Source organism: Bactrocera latifrons, unplaced genomic scaffold (assembly GCF_001853355.1).
Source record: "Bactrocera latifrons isolate USDA-ARS-PBARC rearing strain unplaced genomic scaffold, ASM185335v1 scaffold_13, whole genome shotgun sequence".
In the NCBI taxonomy this organism is placed as follows: Eukaryota; Metazoa; Arthropoda; class Insecta; order Diptera; family Tephritidae; genus Bactrocera; species Bactrocera latifrons.
Window position 1 is genome coordinate 55,405 of NW_017534741.1, and position 24,265 is coordinate 79,669.

A 24,265-nucleotide genomic window follows, 5' to 3' on the forward strand; every position below is an offset into this window, starting at 1 on the left:
GACATCAACCAGCTGGGCAGCGGCACCTTCCCAATTAAGGGACCGGACATTCCAGGTGCATGCCCTCAATTCGTAGTCCTTATTTCGTTTGCCATGGTCGTCATCAAAAGTGAGGTCTCTCATCCGAGGCTGTTGTTGCGTTTTCATTGGGGTGGTTTTTTTACGTGGCGGGTCCCAAACCCAGCGTACAACCCTATGCAGGGAATGTCTCTCCTTCTCACTTTAGCTCGCCTTCAAACGGATGTTCTTAGGCTACCCAGAGCATACTTGGTCAAGGACCGGAAGTTGTGAGCTGCTTGAGTCATATGTAAAAGAATCGTTTCTGGCCACTCCCAAGTGAATGGCGATCAGAGAACTTTCCTCACTTGCGTGAACTTCTACACATGACTCCATCCTCCATATGCRTGCGCATATGCTTCTATGAAAATGAATGCCAGTGCAAAATATTTTTTGCTACAAATAATAAATTGAGATATAATTCGCTTGGAATGATTATTCGGTGCTATATTCCAAAACTTTTYTTTCCTACAGGCGATASATGTGCAAAAGTTTCTATTAAAACGCAATGTACTTRTCGTGACCGCATGGCGTATGAGTAACTTATATTATATGCCCATCTACTTTTAGATATAAAACTATAAATATTGGTGTGGTAAATGTGATATTGTGATGTTAAATATAATTTCATATATATGTCTGCGCCTGGAGTACTTCTGCCGGCAGTGCTGTCAAAGCTGCAAAACTTTTAATGCAAAAATTATCGGCTGCGTAGAAGTGTCAGAACCGCAAAAAGTACTGCGAGGGCATTTAGGCATTTTATATACATTGGAAACTTTGCTTACTTGGTAGACACTAACTCTTATTAAAGGTCAAAGTTGATGAAGGTTTCAGACTAAGTTTTTAAGAGAAGAATATGCGCGAAACACTCAACTTCAATTCTTCTTGTACGGATTAACCTATGGCTCTGTCGAATCTTGTGGTCGCGATTGAATTTATAATAATTAATATTAAGATAATTAAGATTTGTAAGAATAGTCATCCTATTTCTTCATGGATATTGTTAAAAATAAAGAAAAACAAAAAATAAAGAAAAAAAAACAAGAAAACAAGTCAAATTCGGTCGCAGCGAAGCTAATATACCCAGCTAAWATATCGGTTTGTTTAGAAGCTATGTGCTATAGTAATCCGATCTGAACAATTTTTTCGGAGATTATATTATTACCTTAAGCAGTAATTTATATTAAATTTCGTGAAGATGCCACTTCAAATGCAAAAGTTTTCCATACAGGCCCTTGACTCCGATCGTTCCGTTTGTATAGCAGCTATATGCTGTAGTGAGCTGATCTGAACAATTTCTTCGTATATTACATTATTATCTTAGAAAATATTCTGTGCTAATTTTTGTAAAGATACATTGTCAAATGTGAAAGTTTTCAATATAAGAACACGATTCCGATCGTTCAGTTTGTGTGGTAGCTATATGTTATAGTGGTCCCTTATCGGCAGTTCTGACAAATGAGCAGGTTTTTGAAGAGAAAATGACGTTTGCAAAATTTCAAACCGATATCTTGAAAACTGAGGGACTAGTTCGTTTATATACAGACAGAAGGGCATGGCTTAATCGACTTAGTTGAACATACTGATCAAATATAAATATGTACTTTATAGGGTTTCCGACGCTTCCTTCTGGGTTTTACAAACTTTGTGGCAAACTTAGTATACCCTATACAGGGTAAAAAATTACAAACTAATCGTTTTAGAGTTTAGTAATTTTGGATTTAACCGATCAAGTGAGGAACGATGGGAAAAAATCGGTACTTTAAAGTGATATATAAGATCAAAGTTCACACCACAAAAAAAATATCGTGAAAATATGTAATTTATTTTATTTTGTCAAATTTTATCAAGCATGTCACAGAAAGKCACTTTTGAAGTGGTTTAAAGTAACCAGAAATCACTATTATACCCATAAAAWTGATTTGAATAACCAGAAAGCATATTTTATTTAAGACAGAATATTTCTACATTTCTCTCTTATTTTCTAAAATGAGACCCCAAAAATSTTCCATTTAAAACGTATTTAGAACGTTAAAGCTTCCTAAAATCTGCCTTGAATCGTCGAATAATAACAAGCATACTTTAATGTTTAGCGTTAGTGCAGTTAAACTGACTTAGAATTTCAATTTAAAGTCGAAGCTACAACAAAGCAAGCAACCGTTTCTAAAATGAAGAATTATTAGCACATTTATATTTAATGAACTCACCGGTAACTCAAATATTTCAAGCTACTTCTGGCGACAATATTGGTCAAATCCTCACGAAATAATATAATTTCAATATTAAACTTTTCACTATTTTCTGCTAAACACTTCTACTTCGTATGAAAAAGTCCCTCTTATGACCTACTAAAGCCATTGCCACGATATTAAAGTTTTATTAGAGTTTAAGGTTAACATATTTTGTGGCGAAGAAACTTTGCAAATAAACATATGCAATCAGTCTTTCGCATAATTTCCATAATGACGGGATGCAAATAACTACAAATATGAATATTTTCCTCATTCCTAAATGCAGATGAGCGCAGATATGCTACGTATTTCGCAAACATTTACCAACAAATACAAGCATACACACACACGTGTGTCTTTGCAGAGTCGTATTTGGAGCCAACAGCATGCTGTAGATACTCTGAACCGACGGCAAGCACAACTCTAGCAATATTTCAAAGCTATTAACTGTACATAAGCATATTACCCGCCCACACAAACAGTTACAAATACAAATGTAGACATAAATAGCGCACAAATAAATGCATATGCATAAATGCTTGCTTAACTATATACCGTGGGAGACATGCAGACAAATTAAGAGTGGCTTTTTCGCTGTCATTTTCACGCACACACAAATATTTGCGCTTATTCATGGGTATGCACGAATACTACAATAACAAAGTGAAAGCCATAAGCAAGCATGAGCTATGAAAACAATAACGGGCATAACTAAATAGCTTGCACATACATAAATACAGAATTATTTGCAGTTTTGCATGCAATACTCACACCTGGCAGACTAATTATCCCCTAAGCCTCCCCTACGCCACCGTCCGTCAGTAGTTGTAACCATTGTCGTTGTCGTTATAATTGCTATGCGTTTTGTTATTAATGTTGGCAACGTTAGATTGCTGGCAATTTGKTTTTGTTTTTGTTGTTGCCGCTCAGCTTGAAATGCCTGTTGCCAATGGCGGTGATTGTTGTGCTGCTGCAAAAGATTGTGATGATGATTGCCGTCATGTTGATTTGCTGTCATACACCTGTAGGAGATGTGCTGGTAGTRGTTGTTGCTATTGTTGTTGTGCTTATTGTTTATTTATGACTTCATTTATTGTTTTACGAATTGCGCTAATTTGTTGTAATTTGGTAGCACCTCCAAATGCCGTTGCGGCCATAAATATGTGTTTTGATTTGTGGCAGACTTCTGGGGGCGTGAACACACCAACAMGTCCGCAGCAATTGTTGCCGATAAACGTAAGCGTGCAAATAATGGCATTTAATATTCGTCAGCGCGTAAATTAATACTCACTTTTGCGGCAATGTGTTTGTGTTGAGGCGTATCAGCTATACGATTTGACGCTCTCAACGATTGTCTCTTTAGATACGCTTTCACAGCYAACGCCATGTACTTCGCGTTTTCACCCTGCAGTTGTATGCTAGACACCGCTATTTGTTGCTATCAATATCAACTCATGAGTTACGAATTTTACGAGAAGGGAGACGTAATAAATTCTGCCATCAAATGTCACAAAAGATGTCGTTGTAAGAGACAAATGCATGCTATTTATTAATTTATTATACCATTTATGTTATGTAAGGCAACTGACGTATAGTTGCCAGCCTACTTGCTTACTGCATCAGTATTTTGGAACGTTTGGTTACTTTAGTTGAAAGTATTTAACGGCATTTATTCAAGAATTCGCAATGTAAAGCACAAGTGAACCCAAACTATTTTATTTTTTGGCAATAGGTTTTAAAGAAGAAATAAAAAGCACACAATTTAATGCTACGGCCAAAGAATGTAGCTCTATTACTAAGAGAAGAGTAGTATTAAGAAATAAGTTTTAGAAAGGGTTTTGCACCAGTGATCGCCGCGGCTGGCACGAAAAAATTCCAACCGAGCAGCAAAATTGTTGATCACTGTTTGCAGCAAATGAGACCGTWTGTTAGCAATAATGCGCCAATTTCTCCCTTCCAAGGTTTCAAGGCTTATCTGTGCAGTTTTCTCTCGTCCCAGGCTTCAAGGCTTATCTGTACAGGCAATCAACTTCCCATAAACCCACAAGAATTAGTAATTAGTCAGAAGTATAAATGCACACTATCCTGAARGTCGCGCTAATTGGCTCCATAAAAGCTTCCTTCAATAAATTGATTGCTTAGTTGAACATATTAAATGTAGCGCCATCTTCTTGGAACCAAAGGTCATCCCCATCAACATGCTCCAATTCAAGCGCGAAAAAGTCATTAATAATGTCTCTATAATGATAATATTATGGTAAGGCTCATTTTTGAAGAAATATGGAGCAACGACTTCCTCTGCCCATAGAGCACACCACACATTTTTTTGAAAAGCCTGAACCACATATCAGTGCGGAACTTTAATCCGAACTAAGCCTGCTACTGCCTTGTATCGATCTCCATGGTACCACCGTCAAGTATTACATGAGGAGGTTGATTAAGTATTACTCATACTTAACAGTGACTCTTTGAATATGTAATGGCCAACCATGGCTTATGGACTATCATCACTCCAAATGTGTCCGCTTTGTTAATCAACCAAAAATAAGGTTCACTCTTTGAAATTGAGGTAACAATTTTAGTAAGCCCGTTGTTCCAGTTTATAAAGTAACCATCATTGGATATAACTCAGGCATTTTACACTAGGAACTTCATTCCGTAAATGGTTCTAATTAATATACTGAAAACCCAGTATCAGTTGCACTTGTGTGCAATGTTCAAAGTCAAACGTGAAGGATTCAAATACTTTTTGATTGGTTTTTATAAAAAAATATTCGCATTTATCTAACCATCACATGCTATAAAACTCGTGTTGAAGTTCGTGTGTGTGAGCAAAGGAGACACACACACACATAAAAAGCTGTATTCATATAAGCTTTCTAATATGTGTGAGCAGACTTAGTGTGCTCGCGTGTGTGTATGTGTGTGCTTATTTGAAATGCGTCATAATGGCGCGCAATTCAACAGTTTCCACTTCAGCACAATACAATCAATCAATAGATATGCACAATAACCGTAACGAATAGTCAGAGCGGGGAGTTGGGGCGCAAAGGAAAGCGGCAATTTATTCAATGGTTTACACTGCAACAACAACAAACACAATACATATAACAGTAAATGGGTGAAAGCAAGCACCATAAATTATGGCCGCGCAATAACAATAACGGCGAGCCAGCAACAGCCAGTAAATATTGAACAAAAACATGCACAAACAGTCGGAACGACAGTGTACAACACCATTACGCACATACACATGTTCATATCTGTATTTATCAAAAATGTGCGCTCAAACGCTTTGTTTAGTATAATAGCCAAAAAATGCTAGGAATACGCGCTCAGCGGCGGCAGCGTGTTAGTTATTTGAGAATAAAAGGGCGAAATATTTATTTTCCATGCCGATGCTCCTCTTTGCAGTTTGCTATTGTTATTATAGCTATTGCTGCTGCTGCTGCCGCTGCCGCTGCTTTCGCTGTTGTTGCCAATGTATCGCATTCAAAATTCAAAAATAATCTCTTTTGCATGGCGCTGAAAGCACATACGCAGACACACACACACATGCAATTTTATTGTTATATGTATGYATATGTAGTAGAGATGTGTTGTTTTTGCAGCTTTGACCAGCAATCACTCCACATAAATCATTTTTGAAGCAAACATTTATTTTCTATTGCATGCTTTCTGGCGCTAGCGCTCTTAGTAGCGAATTTATTACAGTTACAGAGCGGGGATGAGGCGAAAGGTATTAACAATAAATATTGCAAGATTTCAATCGCTTTTATTTAGCTTTGCTTACATCGAAATTGCATGGCACGAACAGCGTAGAAAGCACAAAGAGCATTTAAGTTGTATTCCAGTGAAAGGAGATGCTAAAATTCGATTTTTGTGTTTCTTTTTTATTTTTGCGCTTCTTGTTTTGCGCTTTTGTTTGTTTTTGCATTTATGAATTATTAGTATTTGAAATTTCATGCTTGAGATATGATATGTCAATTTTAACACTCGATTTTGAAATGTGTAATAGGTGTTGTGATTAGATCCATTGAAGCGCCATTTTTCTTCCATCTCTTGCTTGTTTTTTCATATCGTCATTTTTTCGAACAAAAGTCTTTTGCGTAATCCTAATAATTCAATCTGGTATTATTAATGATTTACATGGGCATTGGTTAAATATTTTATTTTTATTATGCTGCTGCTGACTCCTTAAACTGCTGCGTATCCTTTTGCTTCAAAGTTCCACTTATATTAAAACAAAAAAAGTTGCAGAAGAAGTTTAACTCAACTGAACAACAGACTCTTAAGAAAACACGAATCTTTATAGCCTTTTATCTTCGCTTCTTTTTCATCAAGTTCCGTTTATAACCGCTTAAATTACAATATGGAGTCACCTTTCTGGAACTTTATGATTCCAGTTTGCATGTTCTCAAGAATCCACGGTTACTTTTTCTGTGCACTTCTTAAAACAATATGTGGCTTGGATTACTATTTAAGTACATAAATAGCTGTGTCCTATAGGAAAACTAACTTCTCTGAAATGTATTCGGTGCAACAAGCTCTATCATTATTTCCGTTTAATTTTTTCCATACAAAAAATTCGCATAATGCATTGTGCAGTTATTTAACTCGCTCTACAATACTCTTCCATAACTTTGACTTGGTTCGAAGCAACTAGTTTTAAATTTTCCTGCATCTTGTATGTGTGTATGCAGTTGTTAAAAGCACCTCACTTACAACAGCTATTAATCATCGTACATGAGCGAGTGAAATTGCTTTGCTGCTGATTCATACGCCATTAAAGTGGGTCTTTTGTGTTACAGCGATTCCGACACGCAGTCGCARAAGCATATCTCTCGTAGCGCTACGAAACTCAGCGGCTATATAAAAATACTTTTCAACCCATCGAGCACATATTTATTCTTGCCAAGTACTATATTTTTGGAAGTTGAATTTCACTTTATAAAAAACTTTTTTCTTAGAAATCTTATCTTCTGTTTAGATCTTCCCATAATGTATATAATTACGCAACAAGCTAATAGTTTACCTGGATATGATATAATTTTAAGAGATGCAGAAGAAATAAAATTATCTTCGTTAACAAAGTGTCCTGTCTCCAAGTCCTCAATTTTTTATATTTCCTGTTTCATATTTCGTTCGCCATTATTTGGTTTATTGTGCAAACTAGGATGATCCGAGTAATGTTATCTTCAAAAGTAATATGATACGCAAATATATGAACATATATGGCAAGTATTTGCGTACTTCGAAAGCCATATTTAACGCCATGAGTTGTAGAGCACTCATAAATTTTTGCACAAAAGTGTTTTCACGAAGTTATGCGTATGAGAAGTATACGAGAATTCAAGAGTGAGCATGCTTAAAGCGTAAATGGAATATTTTTTGYAGACCGAGATAGACAGATTTTGCGAAACTTCTGCGCTTCACTTTGTTTGCAACCGTACGTCGCGCATTAGTGAGTACGATAACTGGTAGATTGTGRTTTCGGAATCTGTCATAGAAACATTGTGTTCGAGTAGTTAAAAAACAACACGTTATTTATGAAAACTGCCGGGAGTACTATGCTTTGGGAAGAACTTGCTAGCTTTAGTTAATTTTAAAGCCACAAATATTCGGTAACTTGTTGAAATGTTGGAACTAGTATCTTTGTATGAGAAGGATCAAGGAAAACCTTATTATATGAACATATGGAACACTTGGAACTAAAATCCAAAATTATAACTAATGTGTTGTAGTATAATAGATTTATAATTTGGTTCTTCGAACTTTATTAGAGATTTCTTTTATTATAAAAATCTAGACRTCATCTTTACAGCAAAATTTCAAAATCAAATTTTACCACAGTATAYCTGAACAAGTTTGCCACTAATTTTGTAAGTCATAAAATAATACATCATAGACCTTATAAAGTATACTTATATATACATAAATGATCAGCATGACGAACTGAGTTGATTTGAGCATATATGTGTAGTTTCTCCGTTTTTGAGATATGAATCTGAAATTTTGCACATTTTCTTTTCTCATCGAGAAGCTACTCATTTGACGGACCTATATCGGACTACATTAGGACCGGAATGAAGTAGTATATGGAAAGCTTTTTTATTTGACGAGAAATGCTCACGACATTTGGCATAGGCTATGATGTAAGACAATATCCGCAGAAATTGTCCATATCACTTTAGCATATATCTTTGAATGAATATTTTAATATAGAGAGAAATTATTTGAAATATTCCCTACAATTACCTGCCCAAACAGAATATCACAAAAAATAATTGAAATCTGAGAAAATACTTTTATTTGACTGATATTTTGTAATTCTTAGGACTATTGTACACAATGATAAACTTCAGCTTTTTTAATATTTATTGATTCAGAACATTTAAATATAATTCTTCAGSCCAAATTAGTTGCCCATATCTCTAATAGTTAATATTGTATGGACATGGGCGTATTGCTCAAATTAACCAAAGAAAAATACTGTTATACGTTCCGAAGAAGTGGCTGAAATAGATAAAGAGAGTCACTAATTAAGATAGCATAAATATCAGTTAAAAAAATTTTTCATACGATTGCTAACAGCTGCGGTACCACCAAGCGATAATTCTGCAGATCAAAAGTGGAGAATTTCATGCCACGCCGATAATTCAGACGATCAAGGGTATTGACAGAAAATCTTAGGACCATATTTCTGGTTCTCACTGCCAATGGCAAAGTAATCGTATTTCGCGCATTTGGTAGTGTCATTTAAAAATTCATTTAATACGCAATTTACTGGGCTGCAGCAGGGTAAAGACATGCAATTGCTCCAAACCAAAGTTAATATTAAATTCACCAAAACCATATCTGTATGCACTCCAATTGCGTCAGAAATTAATATCGCCATTTGGCGGTGCATGACCAACACCCACGCTTTAACTCCTTCGGGATCCCGCACACATTGGACTAAGATAGGTTATGGCTCCCAGCTCGGCAGTGGCAACTCGATTTGATATATGTCGGTTGCGCTTCAATGCCGCCCTGCCGCAGAGCTTTAGCACAGCTCGTGGGTAAGCTCGAAGGACTCGAAGAAGTCAATTAGCGAACACGAAAGGGCTTGATGCGAGAAACGCTGCAATCGCGAGTAGATAAAAAATCCGGGTCCATACTAGTTACGTATTCCCGTTGGGGGGAACAGATGATTTTAATTGAGGATAGTGTTCAGCGGTCGTAGGCACCTTATTTTTAAACACTACTTTTCTCATACTTATTCACTTTTTTAGCCAMATTTTTTAGCAATGTATTTTCTCTTTCAGACTTGGTACGAATTGGAACGGTATCTGCGCGATGAACCCAAGTTGCAGTCATACAAAAAGATTCATGAACTCGACACAGCATGGGATCTGCTGTCGGCGCCGGCGCGCATCTTCGAGGAACTSAAAATCAAAGAACAAAACCTCGACTCAGTCTCCACAACGTCTTCAGTGTCCTCGACATGTTCGGGCATGTCATGGGATAGCAGCGGCACGCAGGCCTTGAGTTGTTCGGTGGTAGTCAAACAAGAGCGCATCGATGACGACGAGGATGAGTTGCACTCAGATAGCTGCGAGGAGAAGTACACCGCTTCTGCGTTGGCCACTTCACTGGGCAATGCCGCCGCCACTTCGCTAGCGTACTCGCCATGCGGCTCCACATCGAGCACGCCGACGCCGATCGTTGGCACCATCAATGCGGCACAAATTGGCACGAGCCTATCGGCGGTGTCGGAGAAGGGTATCAAATTGCGTGTGATCGCTACAAAGGCGCACAATAAGGGAGTTAGCAGTCGTGCCAATAGCATTAATGTGAGCATCAGTAGTGGCCATAATAGCAACAATCAAAGTAGCAACAACAGCAACGGTAGTGGCAGCAGTAGTAGTAGCAGCCCGCAGGATTATATATTGCCGACCTTAACACCGCCATCATCACCCGAATCGATACGAACCAGCATCACAAACAATACGCAACAACAACAGAGGCAGCAGCAACAAATCGATGCTAGTACTATGAGTGCTACCGAACTGGCTACACTTATACAACAGCAACAGCAGCAGCAACAACAACAGCGCATCGGTCAGTCGCAATATTCCGCTGCAACGCCAACTTCTACCGCCATACTACGCTTCTCCAGCGCCGTTACGACACTGGTCAATAGCGGTAAGAATCCTACTCTGACGTCGACTACAGTTCCTCTATTACAACAGCAACAGCAAAACCTGCAACAACAACAACAACAACAACAACAACAACAGTCGCACTTAAGTATACAAACTGCCAGCGCCGGCACAAATACCGAGCCGCATCCGCCGTCAGTAGCCCAGTCACAGCCATCAACATTGTCTTCGTCGTCAGCCTCGTCTACGGTCCACTCCAACATTCCGCGCAGCACCATCGTTCGTCTGACATCGGCGAATGGCACAAAGAGTGGAGCCATTAGTTTGGCGCGTGTCATACAAATGCAGAATAGCGGCAGCGGAAGTGTGGCMGCAGCGATGTTGAAYGCGTCAGCCACATCCAAACAGCAGCAACAACAAATGCAACAACATGTGATGAATATGGCGGTGACAGCAGCGCAGATTGCCCAGCGCGGCACACAGCTGCAAAATCCGCAAGTAACCACATGTGAGTAGCTCGCCGAAATATTAATTGAATATGAGAAAGAGATGGCAATATAGCTCTCTAAGTTTGAAATTGTGGAGATTGTGTGAGAGAAAGAGAAAGAAAGCTTCTTGAGTTCGAAAGCTCATTTTTCCAAGCTCCTCTCTACAAAAAATCTTTCGAATCGCTTTCACTGCAAAATTTGACTGTTCTACCAAATGAAATAATCACCCAAAAATATTTTTCCAATAAATAAAATGGGGAAGCATTGGCTACTCAGAAATTGATTCATAAATTCCAGAAAATAGTTGTAGTAGTTTTAAAAGTCCAAACGTTAACGATTATTTTTTTCATACAGCTTTCAGCATTTCCTTACTTTGTTAATCAGAAAATTGCTACAGAATTTAAATATATATTAAATAAGCTTTAAGCTTCTTTTAAATTTTGTATTTAAATATTTATAACAGTCATTTCGCATACGTTGCCTTTCTCAAAAAAAATKTTTTGGGCCGATTGTATGCTTCAAGAATTTACTTAAGCTTTAAAGCTCTAAGCCTTAACTTTTCGTAATCCGTAATTAATCGCAAACAGATAAATAGTATGTTATATTTAAACGAAATCTGTGTTATGAAATGTTTATATATGTTTTTCTCATCCCACTCGGCAGTGACTACCAAGACCCACCAGCGACACGATCACAGTCCAGATGCCAAGCGTCGGATACACAAGTGCCAATTTTTGGGTTGCAAAAAAGTATATACCAAAAGCTCACATCTCAAAGCACATCAGAGAACGCATACCGGTAAGTGTAAAGAAACTATATATACATATAACTACTCTATCAAACTGAAAAAAAACTTTTAAATGTACATTATAGTAAAGCTTTTAAGTAGCTCTAAAAGCTCTTATGGTCGTAGAGAAAATAATCACAATCCGTAGCACTTCAAACCACTATAAAAGTCTTCTGAAGATGGCTGTAGTTTAGACCTACCCTTTCACAAAGCAAATTTTGAATCAACAGTTTCGAGGGTTGATTAAAGGTCCCGTCAACTTGGAGGCAGCGCAATAGACAGTTGCTTACAAGGAAGCCCATAAACACACTTCGCAAAGCGATATGTTTGAAGCACGCATACGTTTATATCCAAGAACCGGCACGGTTGAAGACAAATAACAACAAAAGAACACCAATCTTGTGTCACATGAATCAATAAAGTGACGAGGAGGGAACAATTCTCACACTCTCGCCCCATTTGAGCACAAAGAGCGTATTCCTTGTTTGACTGATGCTTCCATATGTAGAAATATATGTCGACGCATATGTGARCTCATACCTAGACCCAAGAATTATGAAATATAACACTTTTCAACACTGAAATCAGTCATTTCATCAGAATTATGGTATTTTGAGAAATTGTTGGGCCGCAACAGTTGATGTGTCCGTGCAAGCGGTYCATTATAGTATATATCAGAATACATAGTTGTCCATACAGACACCTTTATATGCTTGTGCGGATATGAAATATTTGAGATATGTGTTATGGTGTGGAAATTTTGAATGTTATGCTGTCAAACTCAATGATGATAAATTTTACAACAATTTCCATTAATGGAGTTTTTAGTCTGTTATGCAGGAGATAGTAACAAAATGGCGCAACGCTTCGGAAAATATGGATCATAAATAATATTTGAATATCCAACCTGGCAAATATATTTATAYCAGTATATGTGAGAATATATAGTACGTGCGCCTGGAAGTAGGCTATAAAATAGTTTTTCTTTTCTTTGAATTCATATGTAACTGTATTTTTAATTTTTCTTCTATTATTWTTTTTTTTTTTTTGGCAAGTAGAAATGAGCTTTCATACGAYGTTGTTTCTTTGTAGCTTCTTCTGCTTCCTCTTTATTGGCGTAGGCAGCGCTTACGCGGTTATAGCCGACAATAGATTAGGCATTGTAGATAAATGCAACCATGAAAAGGACAGATATTTTATACAATTACTGAGTACATAGCTTTATATAATATTACAAACGCGGCTAGTGAAATATAGACAGGAAAAGAATAATTGCTAAGAAGATACTCTAATCAACTCGCTTGTACTCATCTATGGGCTTTAGAGGATGTTGAAGGAAAGAGTTTATATGGACTATATATATGTACTACTATATAAACCACTCGAAGAACTAAAAGAAATTATAAAATTTATAAATTATTATAGTCAAATAGTAATAAGACTAATTATAGACTGCAAGTGCCGAATAACGTGTTTAAAAATAAATGATAAGCTTCTCGACTGTGCAGACGTAAATGTCTAAAATCGATACATCCCAGACCAGTTCAGATATTTGTGTGAAAATATGCAGAKTTTGCATGCGAAATAACTACAACACATACTCATACAAAAAACAAGCACATGTTAATTCGCACTAATACACAGACAGCAAACGAACGATTGTCGGCAATCCTTAGCAACTAACGAAATCACAAAATCCACTAAAACTGCTGTAAAAACCTCCGAACTGGGCGAATATGTTGTAAGACTTTTCAACAACTTTGCACTTTTGCACTTTCCACACGCATACCATACACACACGCACACGGAAAGTGCGCTGCAGCTGCGCGTATGTATGTGCAGGCAACACAAACACCAATATCGGTGTTTAACTGCTAACTGGTGCAGCAAYCAGCGTCACCAGCAGGCAGACAACCCAAACACCAAGTTTCGACTGCAATTACAGYCTCACCGAACGTCTCCTACCGTCTACTGCCGCTTCCTTTCGTTGCCTACTTTTCTTTCTCTGCCACGGCAGGAGTCACAATGAACTCTCGCCTGCTGTTTGGCTGCCTGAATGAACAATCGTTAACTTATGTCCGCCAGCAGCTATAACGAGCGTTGTCTGTTGCCAAGCTGATTGCACAACCGCATACGCTTACCCAATCCAAGCACACCCATACACATGTACGAGCATATTGATGGGCATGGATATGGTGTGTGCGGCAGCATTATGTGCAAGCAATGTCGTTTGGGATTTTCAATCGTTCCGCAGCTTATTTTTGCTGTTCCTGATTTCCGCTTGCATGTTGCTGTAATGTTTTTGCTATTAGGAACACAAAAAAGGCAAAATAATACAATCAGCTTGAAGGAGTTGTTGTTGCTGTCGTTGTTGGCAAAATTTCAAAAGTGCTTTCGCCATCAGCATCAATGGCAGAGCCATAAATAACGCAACGTGCAATAGGTATAAGGCAAGCATCGGCACAGTGGCGAGCGGCTTGCGGCGAGTGCGCGGCATGCTGTAATAGGTGAGCAGGCCAAATTGCCAATGGCTGTATTGAATTTGAAATGCGCATCGCCAAACAAGGATATCAGATAAAATGGCGCAGGACAAAAGATAAACGACGTGGGGCAGCGACGGCAGCGCATTCGACAAGAGACGCCAGCAAGTTCAAAATGTTGGCAAAGGAAAAGTAAATAAATTTGCAAAACGCAAATAAAMAAAAAAAMMAAAARRAMCCCAATTTGATAACAAGTGCTACAAAAATCTTTAAAAGTGCACAGAATTATGAAAAATATGAGCATAATGGCTTCAYTTAAGTGGACAAATGCTTTGGGGCTTTGTCAATTCAAACTAAAAATAAATTATTTTTAAGATTAAAAAAGTTATTAASTGTGTTTAGAATACGCCAGGCCAGTGTTTTCATTGAGCTTGTTGGAACAATTTAGAATATTTAAAAAATAAAAACATATATATCTAAACCTTAAATTAAACGAGAACTAAAAGTAAAATTTTAGATAAGCCGCTATGAACGTTTATCAGACAGCCTCAATACATGTCCACGACATCGCGTCGCTATCGCTCAAAAACAAAAATTATTCACAATCGCCAAAAGCACTGCAGAGTGACAGCTGTAAGCTATATACCGTGTTTTGTTTTTGTTTTTTGTTGTTGTTATTGCTGCATTCGTTACAGAGAATGTGAATTTTTCAACGATAAGAAAAAAGTTTAATCAAACCGCCGAGTTCGATGTCAAGTGACTCACTGGCACAATGTGGTCTGGGTGAGATCGAAATTTTAATTTGTTTAGAATTTTCGTAGCCACAATAACAGTAACAAAATACTTTTTCTAACTTGATTGCCTTTTTTGTTTGTTGGTAGTTTCCACCCAAAACATTGTCGAAATTCCTCCGGCAACTGCCCTGTGGCGAAATGTACTAGCTAAAAATATGTTTACAGATTGTATGAACAGCAAACCAGCTACTGCCTTTGGTTGTTGCCAATTGTCAGATTTTGATCATAAATAAAGCAGCTTCGTAGTAGTTCATAAAAAATATATAAAAATTCTTAGAACAATTGAATGGCTTAGAGATCCAATTTATCGATGCGCCGATGTGCTCTGTTCTCTCTATGGACCAACTTTCCGAAAACTGTCATACTAAAAATCTGGTACTTTCAGGACTAGTTCGATTTTAATCAGAAGTTGTCTAGTTATTTTAGATTAGTTTGATTTTTTACTAACTGATACTTTACGTGATCGCTGAAGCGTGCTCCGAAAATATACAAAAGCATGCCACGCCTGATAAGAAAAACTGGCTGCCAGAGGAGCTGGTTGTTCTTTCTCACTTTTCATTTCTAGCATGTCACCCGCTATCCGCATTTTTTAGTTTGATTATTCGTTCATGCTCAAAGCTATGCGCTAAAAAATATCTACATGTATACTTATGCATATGCAATGTATATACAGCTACCCGTGTCCACAGTTTGCGCATATTAGCATAGTTACTAGGCGCTGTTTGCTGATTATTTCGCGGCACATTCCGGTGCGAATTTTTGCGGTTTTCAGAAATTTTCACTTATATTTCGAACCCAGTTGTTTWCAACTAAAGCTGATAAGCAAATACATATCGTCTGTTTTTGACAGATCATGAGTCGTGTCATGCTGTTATGTTATTTTTGTTCAGTATTATTTTGGTTTTATAATGGAAAGACTTACACCTGACCAACGTTTGCAGATCGTTCAACTTTATAACGAAAATTCACCTTTTGTAAGGAATGTGCTCCGCGCGCTTCGCGAAATTCGGCCTATATCACCCACATAATCGGCCTACTAATCGCAACTCCATCACCCATCTTGAGGCTCAGCATTCATTACTGAATAATATATTCGACCGAAGAGATCACGTCCAGCACGCTGTGAAGGAAATATAACACTCTTACCTGAGATTGTACACGACGTCTGTGAAGAGTCAATACGGCGCCGTTCGCAGCAACTCAGACTTACTACTATGAGATATTAAATTGAAAGCGTACAAATTACACYTTCTGAAAGAACTGTAGCCGCTCGACCTTCCCAAGCGATATCGCTTCGCTCTTTGGCCTCTACAAAAGTTCCAAAAAGATCCGACGTTTTCGATCCAGATAGACTCATTTCTGGCTCATTGGGTACCTAAACGAGCAACGAAGATAAGCCTAAAATGATTCAAGAGATGTCATTTCATCCAGAAAAAGGAACGGTTTCGTGTGGTTTGTGGGCCAGTGYAATTCCATATAAACTCAAGTTCTGGTATGAAAGAGTTTTAATTTAGAAAGATWTCATTCCAGAACTTGATGAAGGTTATTAACATTTACATTTCATCAATTATTTTTTCAATATATAGTAAAACCTGAGTCTGAGCGAATGTACAGAGTACGTTTACGTTAAAGTAAAATAAACATTATATGCGTATTAGGCTTTGAAAAGTTGTGTTCTATACTTCACGCTATATTCGTGGATCAGAGTATCCAAACTCATCGGCATGAAAATGCAATTATATTCTGTAACAATGCAACTCATGTGAATACGACTTACTGAAACAGTCTAARCGCCGAGACTTGGGAAACACACAAACTTTTGCTTTCCAAAAGTATAAAGAACTATGTAAGTGTTCCTTATTTGCAGACACTCTATCTCACTAATGCTCCCCAAAATCGGTTGAACAAAATTTGAGCGATTGTTATCATTCTAAAAGGCGAAAGATTTCAAAAAAATCAAACTCATTTTGATTCATCTCTCTGTCCATTTTCACATGTGGTTCTCAGACCTCTCTCTTCTTCTTTGATGATAAAAAATAACACGTGCGCCAATTCAATTGGATTTTGGAAAGCTGTAAAAAGGCATAATATGTTTACTGTACCCGAATATCAGCTCGTTAACCACAAAACGCTGCGAATATTGCCACTGACACTGAGCGCGTGCCGATGGCGTGCTCGGTAGTTACTGSCAAAGAAGTAGTTTCTAAGAAAAACTGGGTTAAGTTTTAGGAGGAAGATACACGCTGGCATTTAACGGGATGACGCAAGCGGCAAAACACATAAAAATGCGATTTTGTTTCCGCACAAACTAAAAAGTGCAAAACCAGAAATAGTGAGAAAAAAGTTATGCAGTAAACAATAAAGTAGAAACAGTCCACTGAAAGTCAAAAAGAAGCTGCAACCAAAAGCTACTTTTATATTTAATTTAAAACCTTAARAACCGGAAGTAAACACCAGCAAGACAGAAGAAGCAGCCGCTGTTAAAACGGACTGCAATAAAACTCGCGCGCAACTACAAGCAMACACACACACAATCATGTGTGTAGAAATATTTATGCCAAATCTGCGACAATCTGCTATGAGCCACACACATGCGCAACCAACACATACACAAGTGTGAGTGTATATGGACGAACGCGTCTAAGACGCCAGCAGGAAGTTGTATTTTCGAGTGTGTAAATAATGGCGATGCCGCACAAAAACGTTGCAGTGACGACAGCCGAGCGCGCCAAACGATYACAAGCRTAGCTGCAACTGCAGCGGGCCGCTTCTCTGGCAGGAAGTTGTTGCAGCCACAAACTGCACTCGACTTAAGAATTTAGMGACGCCAGTTGGCCGCTATGCCGACTGCGCTCCCTGCGGCCGGCCTCCTAGCGAAGGCTGCTTGCCTGCAGCACGTTGCATGAATTTTTAAAACGGAGCCATAAAATTACACGAAAATTTATTGCCCAAATCGCAGATAAAATGTAACCTCAACGCTTTATCAACGGCAGCTGTCGCCATGCTGTGAATTGCTAACTCACTCACGAGCTTTGCCTCGTTAGCAAGTGGCTTGCTCCGGCGCTTACTGCAAAATCCCATTGCTGTTTGTGTATTTGTGTGCGTGAGTGTGTGTGTTTTCAATCTGATTCCTTTTGCGGGCAATGGCGCATGCAGCAWGGTCCGATAGCACGCGCACACACAAACACACGCAAGTAAGGAGCTAAAGATGTCTGAATTGACATCCTCCGGTTTAGACCACAAAACACGGCTAAGTCGTGCAGCAGCGCAGTTTTTATTACAATCGCAGTTTCTTACTTCACTGCACTGCGCTACATATGTGAGCAGTGTGCTGCATCAAACCGTGTACTGTGGGACATTGTGCTACCTTAGATGCTCAAAGAATAGTCGACCTAATTTGCTCTCTTTTAAAAAAAAAAAAAAAAAAAAAAAAAACGGTGATTATGTTTTTAACTTCTGATTATTTTTTACATTTCATTTCGCAGAGTTTCTTTTCATACTCTGAACAGGGTATTTGCCACGAAGTTTTTWATACCCTGAAGGAAACATTTGSGGYYCTATAAAATGTAAATGCTCAGCGTGATGAGCTGAGTCAATGTAGCTATGTCCGTCTGTYTGTGTATCCGCGAACCCTACTTGATAAAGACCGGAAATTTTGCACCCGMCCTTATAAAATACAAAAATTGAACAATCGGAATCAAGTATTTATGWAGAAATATTTTTYATTTGACGAGATATCTTCCAAGACAACGGTACAGCCTAGGAAGAAATTGTTTAGATGGAGCCACTATAGCATACAACTAGTTGCCAAAACTATTTAATTCAGAATTAAATTTTAGTTAGTTAGAAATATTATTGCCAAAGAAAAAATGTTTGAAAAACTTAAATATGTCCACACGCTAGTAAATACTTGTACATATTTTATCGGATCGCTATATTTTGGGTTTTATTGAACAAATTTAGGTTATCTCATTAAATTCCATAGTAATATTTTGTTTTGCTGAAAATATTAGCTGCTTTCGAAAAAAACTTGTCGTGAATAGCTTATTTTTTTGCTTAACTTTTGTATAATGCATTTTTTTTTTTTTCTCAAACCAAAAATTAATTTAGGTGGTTATTAGCTAATAACATCATATGAAACTCTATCTCCTTTTCCTKCAACCCCATTTTTCGTTTATAAACTTACTGTGCAATRCTTTAGCTACTTTATCTCTTCGTTCCACTTTACTTGTTCTGCAATGTCAATATTTTATAAAACATACAGTTAACCCGCCTTTTGCCGCACTCAGCCAGCTGCGCGCCCTCTCTGTATCCGTGTATGCGCCACGTTAAGCAACTTGCGTTACATAGCAGCACTTAGGCGGCCGCCTCCTTTGTCTTAGCTCTAAAAGAATTTTTAATTTTCTTTTGGTGAATTTTCTATTACCGCAACATTTCGCTTGCCACACTTTCTGCCGCYGCGCCACCRTTTTTAATGCTGCTCCACTCATTCYGGCCACTAACTTACTTTGCGCGCATATTTGGCTTTTGTTGYGCTGTAAGCTTGAGGCGGATATAGCGGTTGCGAAGCTGCTACTTRCTCGCAACACTCATCCGACGCTTATTTACTTGTTCGCGCTGGTTTYGACCGCTTGTCCTACAATCGTAAGTAAGTAARTAGCGCTTGTCATTCATGTTGCTGTTGTCGGATTTTCTCATTTTTATGGTCTATTTGTGTCCTTTCACTTGACTGCATTTGTAATCTTTCCCTAACGATTTTCCTTTTTGGCATTTTTATAGTCGCTTCGACGCTTAAGTAATTGAAATGGCCGAAAATGAATGGCAAAACTAGTTGGCATTATCTGCGTGTAAGTTGGGCGGAGGATTTGGAAAGTTGTGGTTGACGTTGTTGCAAGCGGCTTTTGTAGTAATATCTGAGTGTAAAGCGCGATCTGCGCATTTAACGMCATTTCCTTGAACTGCGAAATCCGTCATAAATCGTCCGAATTGTAGGTTTCATTGGGCGGATTAGTAAACCGTTGCAAYGGTTATAATTGCCGATAGAAACGCGCTTTGGCTATTTCATCCAATACCTTTCATTTTATGGACGTCAATGGACTTCAGAGTTTATTGTTGAGCATTTCGATATCAATTGGGTATTGGAGGAGTTAAATTGGCTGCTGTGACAAAATTTTGAGCTTCATCAAGCTTCGTTTTCACAAAAGCACCTCCTTCACAGAAAATGACTGTGCTAATCAACCTTTRAAAAACTTTTAGCACTTTTAACTTRTATACTGATGTAAGCAAAATTCTGTACTGGTATTGTTGGCCCCTTCACAAAATATTCAAATGCTCCAAGGACGCATTAATAAATTATGTGTACTGATTTTTAACACACTTCTTCCGTTCAAATACTTTCTTGACTCACTTTTTTGTGATCTGTGCGTTACACCAGCGCCGGAAGCAGCACATTGTTAAAATGTGTACCGGAAGTGAAATGAATGCCACAGTGGAATATGAACAGTAAGCCATGAGAAAGAGAAGCAAACTAAATGAGCAAAATATTTCTCGAATTTAAATGAAAATTTATAATATAAAAATTGAGTCTGAGCGCATTAACTTGGAAGTTAGCATCTTTACAAGGCTCAAGAACCATAAAACAATATTACTGACGCAGCTGTGATAAGTTGGCTTTTCAAACACCGCTAGTTTCCATATATATGTACATACCATATATGAACCATATACGTATTTATCTATTATAAAAAATGCTAGCCTATGTCAAATAGCTTAGGGAAATGCTACTGAACTTTTAATATAAATCAGGAAGGTTTGCTAAGACTCAGACTAGATTTYCGAATGCTCGAAGGTGTCTTGCTSTTGACATTTCCTSTAGTCTTCTCTATGTGTCAGTCCTATTCTACAGGCGTGTACCGCTAATAAATTGTGACAACTGAGCATTCCATCCATCTTCCTATAATACCTTCTATAGACGTTTTAATGGTTCACGATTCAACCTTAAAGGAATTGAGCACTTTCTTTTAGAAAAATGAAAGATTGGGAGTTGTTTAATTGCACTTAGCGTAAACTTCTGACTACTAATAGTCAGACTTTCCGTATACGGCCAGTCAACCAGTCGCTAACCAACCAATATTCACTTATCATTATTTGACAAAAATGTTGTAATTTTTCGACATTTTTCGTTCAATAATTTATTGGTTAATCAAGTCGTCGCTTTCTTCTATCATTTGTCTATTTAGAATGTATTTAAAGTATTCCAATTTGTCGTTGTAAGCTTCTACATACTTAAGAATCTAGCTTAGTGTTAAGTATTCGAAGTTTTGTTTTCAAGAACAAGCTTAAATGAGAGTTTTAACTATGATTTTATATATTTGATTATATGTTTATAAAAAAACAAGAAAGAAACGTTAACTTCRGTTGCACCGAAGCCAAATACCCTTCACTGGTGCATTCCTGTTAGTAACTATGTGTTCAGTTCGTATGGAAGCTTTATGCTATAGTAATCCGTGTTGAAAATTTTTTTTGGAGACTATATAATTACCTCAAGCATTAGTCCAAATTTCGTGAAGATAACACGTCAAATGTGAAAGTTTTCCATACAAGAACTTGATTCCGATCGTTCAGTTTGTATGGCAGCTATATGTTATAGTGGTCCTCTAACGGCAGTTCCGACAAATGAGCAACTTCTTGAAGACAAAATGACGTTTGCAAAATTTCAAAAGGATATCTTTAAAACTCAGGGACTAGTTCGTATATATACAGACAGACAGACAGGCATGGCTAAATCGACTCAGCTCGACATACTGATCATTTATATATATATACCTTATAGGGTATAGGACGCTTCCTTCTGGTGTTACAAACTTCGTGACAAACTCAATATACCCTGTTCAGGGTATAAAAATACGGATATATATATTGTAAGCTCTCTTCCGCAGCTGCCAGCTGTATGCTTCCCATATTTCTTTGCGTTTCCAACTTGTAATATTCTTTGCAGCAAATTATGGCTCACTGTCATACTCCATTTCGTGCTAGTTACTCCTGCTGCAAATATTTGACTTTCTTGTAAGTAATAATTCTTTTGTTTTGTTTAATTGTTTCGCAGTTGTTCAGCATCTCTTACAATTTTATTTTAATTTACTTTGTCGTTACTTGAGCTATGAAGCTTTTGTTCACTGCGCCCATTGCGATTGTTATTGTGTTTGTTGTTCTCTCAATATTTGTTTTGTTTACTGTTGCGTATACTATGTATGTATGGATGCAGATTTCTTAGAGAACTTACCGATGTACTGAAGCAGAAAGCAAAGCACTGTTTTCTTTCACTGTTTCTGCTTTATGTCGGCGCATATTTTGCTAGCGAAATGCGAAAACTTTCTTCATTTTGTGTTGCATCAGAATTTTGTTTTTGTTTAACATACTTTCCAAACATTATTTTACATTTTGCTGCTGCACTTATGAATCGAAAAGTAAAAGAGCTAAAAATACATTCAAAGTTTCACAATTATATTTTAATACGTTTCATTTTCGAAGAGAGGAGCGAGGTAAGGCAACGTATGACAGCTGAGGTTGCGATTGTGTATTTAGTCAACAGAAAATGTGGCTTTTAAGCACCCGTCAACATTGGACATTTCTTAAGCGCWGCATTAGCATAGATATAATGCGTGCATCGAGAATTCTAGTAGCTTCTTGGCACAGTAATTTCCTCATCTTTGCATTTACGTTAAAAGCGGGGCTTGCTGTCCGACTTTTGGCATTTTGTGAAAGTATTGATAACGTTCAAAAAATTGTTCAACTTCTTCATAAAATTAGCATTTTGCAGCGCTTTAGTACTCTCCAATTCACTTTGTATATATATGAAGTATCAAAAGGTAGAGAGGCAGAGAGAGAGAGGGAGAGAGAGAGAGAGAGAGATAGAGAGATTTTTCAATTTGTTAATGGATTTATGTTCACTCAACTATGACAAATCCAACATAAGTCCTGCATTCAAAGAAACAGCTCGTTGTCTAGGGCTTCTGTTCGTTGATGTGGAGGGCAATCCACCTAACCTTCCTCCAGATATGATAAAGATAAGTACTGGAAATACCCAGTTTTGTTTTCATTACTTAGTAAGTGGTTCATGATATATCCAGGCCWTTTATAACCTCTACAAGTATATTAAGTTTGCCACGAAATTTGTAAMACCCAKAAGRAACATCGAAKACCCCATATATTGCATAATGTAGTGATCAKRACGAGGAGCTGAGTCGATTTAGTCATGTCCGTCTATACAGAGAAGCGTACTAGTCCGTCAGTTTTTGTAGCATGAATTATTGCCCAAGGTAACGTTATAATTTCTAGAGAAATTGTTCAGATCGYACAATTATTTAACTGCCTTACAAACTAGCCGATCACAAACAAGCTGTTGTATAGAAGCATTTCTAACTATGAAGGGATTTTTTCTTGTATTTTCTTTGTAAGTAGAGTGTGAAAGAAACCTGTTATTGTCACCAATATCACATACAATACGTTTTTCAAATCGATTTTGAGAAACTGAAGGATGATTACAAGAAAGCTCTTTAAGTATGGTATTGCAAGTTTATACGTGAAATTCCATAAAAAAAACTCAATTCTATTCATATTAACATTCCCTATAATATTGAAAACTATCTAGAAACTGATTACATATTTTTTAWTTTTTTTTCCAAAATTTTCAGGCGAAAAACCGTACAAATGCTCCTGGGAGGGGTGTGAATGGCGCTTCGCACGCAGCGACGAGTTGACGCGTCATTACCGCAAACACACGGGCGCCAAACCTTTCAAATGCCGCAACTGTGATCGCTGCTTCTCGAGATCGGACCACTTGGCGTTGCATATGAAGCGCCACATGTAAAAACARTTTACAACAAACAACAAATGAAGCAACAACTGAGTAAACATGACGCATGAAGTGAGCAAACTGAAAATGTATCGTCAAAAAACAGCAAAAGTGCAAATGTATTGAGACTAGCTGACAAGCAGTACATATGTAGCAGAGTAACTAGTTTAAAGCAAAAAAAAAAAAAAAGAATAAATCATAAAAAAGCATACACACTAAAATTAGTCGTTGACAAGCATAAGCAATAAGCGAAAACATACAAAATGAAAAAAATAGATCCTTATATATTATAAAAATAAAAACAAAAATAATGATATTGTGCCATCAACACGCAAAACATGCAAAATTAAATAGCTTAGAAATTTAAAATTAGTTTTAGAAGAAAACGCACACACACAACACACTGAGTAATTCAACTAACTAAATTGCA

At 37.5% G+C, this 24,265-nt stretch overlaps 1 protein-coding gene across 1 annotated transcript in view; it reads left to right on the plus strand.

Moving 5' to 3' along the window:
- LOC108978906 (Krueppel-like factor luna) overlaps nucleotides 1–24,031 on the plus strand; it is a 76,653-nt gene extending 52,622 nt beyond the window's left edge. The window contains exons 2-4 of the mRNA XM_018949422.1: nucleotides 9,596–10,940; nucleotides 11,584–11,718; nucleotides 23,675–24,031. Of these exons, the coding sequence (XP_018804967.1) occupies nucleotides 9,596–10,940; nucleotides 11,584–11,718; nucleotides 23,675–23,850 (1,656 nt within the window). The 3' untranslated portion in view covers nucleotides 23,851–24,031. The remainder of the gene's footprint in view (nucleotides 1–9,595; nucleotides 10,941–11,583; nucleotides 11,719–23,674) is intronic.
- Nucleotides 24,032–24,265: the final 234 nt, after the last annotated feature.